The sequence below is a fragment of the Ursus arctos genome, unplaced genomic scaffold (genome assembly GCF_023065955.2).
Source record: "Ursus arctos isolate Adak ecotype North America unplaced genomic scaffold, UrsArc2.0 scaffold_31, whole genome shotgun sequence".
Lineage (NCBI taxonomy): Eukaryota > Metazoa > Chordata > Mammalia > Carnivora > Ursidae > Ursus > Ursus arctos.
The window spans coordinates 30,407,025-30,414,243 of record NW_026622997.1 but is presented as its reverse complement, the minus strand read 5'-3'; the positions used below and the strand labels follow the sequence as shown (position 1 = coordinate 30,414,243).

Below are 7,219 nucleotides of genomic sequence, written 5' to 3'. Positions count from 1 at the left end.
GGCCCAAAGCTGAAAGGAGGAAGGGAGGGACCCAGGTGGAAACTTGGAACTTTTATTAAATACTCATTCACCCATTTGCCACCACCAACCAGAGCAGGAAAAAAATTATCAAAATGGAATTTAAAAAAACAAACCAAAACAAATTAAACCCAATCCCCAGTATGTACAAGGCCGCTCCCTGCCTCTCTGCCACAGAGAGGAGAGGGGGTGGCTGGGGTGGGTGGGGCTGGGCACCTTTTCTCCAGCCACAGGCCCCTGAGCGGTTCTGACTATGGTGGCAGGAAACCCTGCTGCCAAGTGGCCAGGCACCTGGGCAGGCTTCCAGGGAGGTGGTTATTGCTGGGAGAAGCAGGGCTGGGCCTGCTCCGCTCCTACTGGGCTGAAGAGCTGTCGGCCCCTTCCCCTGGTGGGCAACGACCAGTCAGAACAGAGGACCAGTCCCCACAGCAGTCCCAATCGCCACCTGAGAAGGGCGGTGGACCGAGGGTAGGAAGGGTGTTCTCTGGAGGGAGGAGAGTGGGCACCCAGCTGATTCTGAGGAGGGGATGCCCCAGGGCAGCCTGGTGATCCGCTTGTCCTCTTCAGCTCCTAAGGATGACGCATTCCTCCAATTCCAGCTGCGCAGCCCTCCTCTGGGGCAGGGCCCCGTCGTCCCCTTCAGTGAGGCTGTTTTCCTGCTGCCGTCTTTCCCTGGAGACCTCTGTGGCCACCTTCCAAGTGTCGGCCGCAGCCCGGGCCCTGGGAGGCAGGGATGCCTGTGTGGCATGGCCCCTCCTCCGACACGGTGTGGAATCCAGCCCCTGGGGACTCAGCAGCCACTCCCTGACTCTGTGGCCTCCAGGGTCACGGCCCCTTGCTGCATGGCAGCAGTGGCCACGCTGATGGCTTCCTCTAAGGTCTGCTGGTCCTCCAGCTGCGGAGAAGGGGGTAGAGAAGCAAAGAGAGAGTGAGACACTTCCCACCAGATTCTAGTGCTAGTGAGTATGTGGCCTACTTTTCTGAATCCCCTCCATCCGCCCAGTGGCACATACTGAGCACTTAGCGGGGCCCCCACGAACAGCAAGTTCGCCGATAGAGTCCCAGTAGGCTAGCCATGGCCGGGGAGCCACAGCATGGTCCAGGGTCAGAGAGAGGGGCTTGTTCACAGAAGGGGATGCCTGGCTGGAGGGGACCTCAGTAATCATCTACTTGAGTCCACTTATTTTCCTGAGGAAGAAATGGAGACACTAAGAGACAAAGGGCTTAGACCACCAGGTATGTTGTCATCGAAATTATCCTGAAGGCCGGAAGGGGTTCAGCACTCTGCTTCCATCAAGAAAGAGCCTGAGACAGCTGTGTGGATGTAGGCAGAAAAGGATTTGTCTTCTGAAATGAGCTCTTTTTCGGGCCAAATGCCGTTCTCTTCAAGATCTTGGTCTCCTTCCTCTCCCCTCCTTATTCCTTCCTTTCTCAGGCTCTGGGACCTCTACCCACCTGCACGGCAATGTGTGTTCCGTTGGCTGTGGCCAACAGTGCCACCTGTTGGTGATGAAGGGATGCTACACTTGAGTCGTCGGCCACCACAGCCCCAGAGGTAATGATTGTAACCTGAAATATAAAATAATGAGATTTTCCAACCCACCTACGTTACTCTCCCTCCCTCCAATACAAATAAAAATCCCTTCAAGTAAGGTGGCTGGGAACAAGCCAGAAGCGGATGGATAAAACCATTATAGGTCAGATTAATTAGCATGGGGTTCAGAGCTTAGTGAGATGGCATTTTTCTCTGAGAGCCAACTTAATTTAGGGATTTGGATTCACAGAAGGTCAGAGCTGTAAAAGGCCCAGAGGTAATTTAATCTTATTTGAAAATGGACTGAAGTCCGTGGAAAAGTGAGCTGCCTGTGGTAGCAAAGCAAATTAGAGGGAGATCAAGATTTAGAAACTGTCTCTTGACCCCCCGTGAAATGCTTTTCCAGAGAACCGCTGGCGCAGAGCCACCATGGAGAAGACAGATCCTTTTCTTATGGGGGGAATCTTAGTCCCCGTAAGAAGGCCGGACAGGTCAGCCTGCATGTTAATGCCCACCCCACAAAAAAGAAGGACAAGAGAACAAGAAACCCCAAGCAAACCGCCTGGTCATACGGGCTGCGTCTGGGTGCCATCAGCGCTGACCATGGTGACCGTATGTGTGCCGGACGTGGCCAGGTCATCGTCCTCACTGGGTATGGTGAGGGTGGTGCTGCTGTGCTGGGTCACCATGCTAATGGCACTTCCCAGGGCCTGCAGGTCTTCCGGGGATAGGCTGACCTGCCGATAGGAAGGAAGGTGAGCTGGGAGTGCAGTGGCAGGTTGTCTGAAAGCCCCTGGGTGGGTGTACCCACTCTCGCAGACAAGGTTAGCTTCTTGAGAAGCCAGAAGATTAGCCTCATGTCACAGAGGGGGAGGGGGACAGGGATAAGCAAGGAAAACAGGTCTTTGCTTGCCAAAAGGAGACGCTAGCGGAATTCTGCTGACCACCTCTATTTACCCCCACTTTGCCTCAGGACTGTTCCGTGCAGTTCAGGGTCTCGACCCAATTGCATCCTCATGTCAACTCCAAAAGACAGAGGTGCACTTGACAGTGAGGGTGCTAACAAGGGTCCTATTATCCGGCTGGCTAGAAACCCTGGGGCTCCGGACCCCACACTATGCTCTGGCCCCCATCAACAAGCCTCTCTTGAGAAGGACAGCCAAGTGTCTCACTCAGACCATCAGGACCTGTCAGCCTCCACGAAAGACAGAAGCTACTAACTGTGCTCTAGAAGTTTCAGAGGCTGAGGTGGAGGGCCTGGCTGACAAGACTCGGTACCCTCAGCCTCAGCTCTCGGAGCTCCACGAGGCTAAAAAGAGAACCTGGATGGGGGTGGGGCTGTCAGAACTTCAGGACTCCCCAGAGAGAGTGAGAGAGGGGACCAGCCAGAGCGCCCCCCCTCCAGAGCCTGTACCTGCTGGGTACCATCCTGAGTGATCAGAGCCACCTGGGGGGCCCCATCCTCCTCGGTCACCATGGCCACTTGGGCTGGGATGTCACTGCCCTCTTCCTTCACCTCCGAGAGGTAGGCAACGCGGGGGCGTTTGGGTGGTGGGCTCTCCTCGGCTGCGCAGGCGGCTGGGAGAGGAGAGCCCGAGCTGACACCTGCCACCGGCGGGCCACGGGGAGGCCTGGCCTGTCCCCGCTCTCACCTCCTGCCCGTAGCCCTCACCGTCGAGCTGCTGCTGCTCGTACAGGGCCTGCTCGCTCTCCTCCGTGGCCTCCAGCTCGCCGTGGGCGCTGCGCTTGTGCATGGCCAGTGTGGAGGTCTGTCGGTAGGTCTTGCCACACGCGCTGCAGGTGTACGGCTTGCAGTGCGTGTGCACCACATGGTGCTTGTACAGGCTCGAGTACTCGGTGAAGCGCTTCCCGCAGCCTGGGACCGTGCAAACGTATGGCTTCTCCCCTGGGGACACTGGGCTGTGAGGGGGGCGGGAACTGGGGCTGGCAAGGGGAAAACTAAGGGGCCAGGGGTGGGAGACGGGGGGGTTGGTGAAAGGAGATCCGGGGTGGGGGGGGGAGACAGACTGAGACCTGGGACTCTGAACAGCTGGGGGTGACGGCCAGCGGAACAGAGGGGACAGGAGTGTGGGACCGCCAAGACCGGAGGGAAGGCTGGGGGCAAGTGATGGGACTGCTGGGGGGATCCGGGGGGCTCGTAAAGGTGAAGGTTGTGAACAGAAGAGGCAGGAGATAGAGAGGGGTGACTGACATAGCAGGGGTGAAGGAGGAGGGAGGGGACACATATGCTGAGAGATGACACGTAAGGCTGGACGAGGGACGTGACACAGGGGAGGGCGAGTCATATGGACACTGGAGGAGGTGAGGAGCTAAGGGTGACATTTCACTCTGCTTTTCCCCCATCACACCTGACCCTGGCCTTTTCCCGGGAGCTCAGCCGGAAGGAGATAATTCAGGGTGAGCGTAGGGGGGCGGCAGGGAGCTTGAGAGGGCCCGCGGGACCTGTTGTTTGAGACCTAACCGGAAAGGGAGGAACCACTCACTGCAAGTGAGACAGTGGTTCTGGCTGCAACCACAGAGCCCCCTCTCCCCGCCCACAGGCCAGCCTGCAATGGCCAGCCGAAGGGCTCCGGGTCGGAGTCGAGAACATGTCTCGGGTCAGAAGCCTAGAGTCGAGAGGGCCGGGGCCTCAGAAGGGGCGCTTCTCGCGTGCCAGCTGGCCCACCTGTGTGGATGCGCACGTGGTTCTTGTAGTTGGTGGCGCTGGTGAAGCCGCGGCCACAGTGGGGCTCGGGGCAGGTGTAGGGCCGCTCGCCTGTGTGGGTGCGCACGTGTACCTTGCGGATATTAGATGTGGTGAAGGAGCGGCCGCAGCCCTCGAAGGGGCACCGGAACGGGCGTTCACCTGTGGAGACGGGGTGTGTGGGGCGGGCTGGCTCAGGAGGCGGGCCGGTCATGCCAGAGTGAGGAGCTCCAGGTCCAAGGGCGAACGGGGCAGGGCCCGCCTACCGGTGTGCGTCCGGACGTGCTTCTGCAGGTCACCTGAGGTCTTGAAGGCCTTGCTGCACAGCTCCTCTGGGCACTTATATGGCTTTTCACCGGTGTGGGTGCGCACGTGGCTCTTCAGCCCATACCCTGTCCGCATGCGGGAGGGAGGGATGAGGAGAGCACTCCGCGGAATCTCATCCCCCACTGCCTCATTGTCTGAATTCAGAGGCTCTCCATCTTCAAGTGTGTTCTGTGGTGCCACAGCAACTCAGGCACAAGAAGCCTATGTCTGCCTCTATCCCTGCCCAGCCGGCACAGATCAGAGGGGCTGGGAAAGCCCGTGCTGCTCTCCTCCCTCTCCAGGGGCAGCCACTGCCATTCTGGAACATGAGTCTGAGAGCTACGGCTAGAGGTTTCCGAGGGGAAATGAAGCCCAGAGAGATGCCAATAGCCCAATACTCCACAGCCAATGCAGGAGGTAGGGTCTCTCTACCAAGCCCCCGGCTCCCTTCGCGGGCCTGGACTATGCTGCCCCCACTTCTCACAAGGGGGTTTCCTCCAAAGACGGTGCCCTGCAAGTCAGAGCGCTTGGGCAGCAGTTTCTCCAAGAAGGCAGGAAATTCCCAAAGTGAATCTAGAACTCTCCGCCCTCAGCTGGAAGCAGTCCACCTTTATTTAGTCTGCTTCCAGGTAGGTTACCTGTGGCAAATGCCTTTCCGCAGCTGGGGAAATCACACCTGTATGGACGATCACCCGTATGAGCTCTTTCATGCACCTGTGAGGACAAGCAACCATGGGACTCAGAGGGACTGGGGGACGGAAGGGCTCTTCGGTTGTCTTTAGGGCTCAGAGTATCGGTCCTGGCCATCTCCTTTATTCTGCTCTTTAGCTGAGAGGCCACCTCCTCCAGAGGGCCCTCCCTGATTCTCTTCCTTCCTGCCCTCTTCACGTGTGTCACAGGCCCCTAGGCTGACATTTCAGTACACTCATCTCTTCCTTTCAGTAGAGCAGGGACCGGTTCTAGTCAAAGCGGGAAGGTAGAATTACAGCCCGGTGGGGAAAACAGTAAGGCTGAAAGGTGTACTTGATGACCTTACCTTTAAGTGATGAGCAGTGGTGTAGAGACGCCCACAGCCTTTGTAGCCACAGCGGAATGCTCTGTCCCCAACCTGCTGTCCTTTGCCGTTATGGGGAGTCTGGCTGTCATGCAGAACCTGAGGGAAAAAAATCTCGAGGTTCCTATCCTCTTCAATGACGAGAAGGAGGAGGTAGGATACAGGGCCCAGCTGGCAGCTTATGACCCAACACACAGAGTTAAACCTGCCAGGGGGAGAAGGGCAACCAGGGGAGACAGACCGAGACAGACAGGAAACAGGCACTGAAGCACCCCACAGAAGAACAGGGCTGGCATGTGGAGTCCCCACCCACTTGTCACAGACAGAGGAAGAACTCAATGTCACAGGGGCTGTGACAGCTATGGAAGGAAGGCCATCTCCCAGACAGTGACGTAAGGTGGTCATTCAGGCCACCCCCGAGCTAGCCTGAGAGCTAGCAACCCCCACTTTTTAAAAAAAATCTTAAAAGAAAATTTATTTATTTATTTATTCATCAATGTATTTATTTATGACAGACAGAGCACGTGCAAGGAGTGCGGAGGCGGAGGGGCAGAGGGAGAGAGAATCTTAAGCAGACTTCACGCTGAGCGTGGAGCCTGACGTGGGGCTCGATCTCAGGACACTGAGATCACACCCTGAGCCGAAACCAAGAGTCGGGCACTCAACCAACTGTGCCACCCACGCACTCCTTGAGATTCTATTTTTAAGTAATCTCTACCCCCAGTATGGGACTTGAACCCACAACCTGAGATCAAGAGTCCCACGCTCCACTGACTGAGCCAGCCAAGTACCCCAGCAACCTCCACTTTTGACCACACGCACCTAAGAGGCCACAGCTCTGGACACCATTATCCTCTGATGGGAGGAGACCCCTCCCTCCCTGTGGGAGACCAGTGCTCAGCAGGGGCATTAACAGGAGGCCTGCTGCGGGGTAAGCTCACCCAGGTTCACCAGCGTGAGGTGGCCACAAGCAGCAAACTGCAGAAGCGCCCAGCGCAGGGGCCTGCAAGTCCTCACCAGAAGTTTCGGCTCTAACCACAGCACCCAGCTGGCTGACAAGTCCCCTCCCCTGTCACCTTTCTCAGGAACACTGCTTCACACCTGCCCCGGGCTTCAGTGAGCCCTGACTGCTCTTTTGCTTTCCTGAGCAGGTTCCTGTTGGGACTGTCCCTTAGTCTTTGTTTCCAGGACACTTTGGCCTTCCCAGGAGCTCCTGAAATGGATCTTGGGAAGGCACGGGGAGTAGGAGACGAACTGGTGAGCCAAATTCATGGCAAGGTCTGTCAGCTCCAGGTCAGGGGGTCAAGCAGCTGACAAAATTTCACAGACACTTAAACAGCTGGTGAATGGCGGGGTGGGGGGGGTGGTGGGAGAGTCACAGGTGGCCAGGCCTGCTTGGCGGGCTAACGCACTCAGGTGTTCGGATTTCATTGCCATGCCTCACTGGCTCTCGGGGGAATCAAGAAACTTCAGGGTTGGAAGTGACCTCTGAGGTCATCTAGTCCTGTCTCATCCTCTCAGAGGAGCGAGCTAAGGCCTGGGAGCAGAACGACTCACTCAAGGTCAGACTAGGTAGAGGCAGAGCCAGCACAGACCTCGGGGC

The 7,219-nt window shown here is 57.3% G+C and overlaps 1 protein-coding gene across 2 annotated transcripts in view; it reads right to left on the bottom strand.

The window, feature by feature from the left end:
- Window positions 1-38: 38 nt before the first annotated feature.
- Window positions 39-7,219, bottom strand: part of ZNF76 (zinc finger protein 76) — a 32,932-nt gene continuing 25,751 nt past the window's right edge. For both annotated transcript variants that reach the window (XM_026482721.4, XM_048225711.2), the window contains exons 6-14: window positions 5,599-5,715; window positions 5,201-5,276; window positions 4,523-4,648; window positions 4,239-4,418; window positions 3,225-3,458; window positions 2,967-3,130; window positions 2,125-2,289; window positions 1,474-1,587; window positions 39-913 (exon numbers count right to left, since the gene is read on the bottom strand). In XM_026482721.4, coding sequence (XP_026338506.1) covers window positions 809-913; window positions 1,474-1,587; window positions 2,125-2,289; window positions 2,967-3,130; window positions 3,225-3,458; window positions 4,239-4,418; window positions 4,523-4,648; window positions 5,201-5,276; window positions 5,599-5,715 — 1,281 coding nt within the window. In that variant the 3' untranslated portion in view covers window positions 39-808. The remainder of the gene's footprint in view (window positions 914-1,473; window positions 1,588-2,124; window positions 2,290-2,966; window positions 3,131-3,224; window positions 3,459-4,238; window positions 4,419-4,522; window positions 4,649-5,200; window positions 5,277-5,598; window positions 5,716-7,219) is intronic.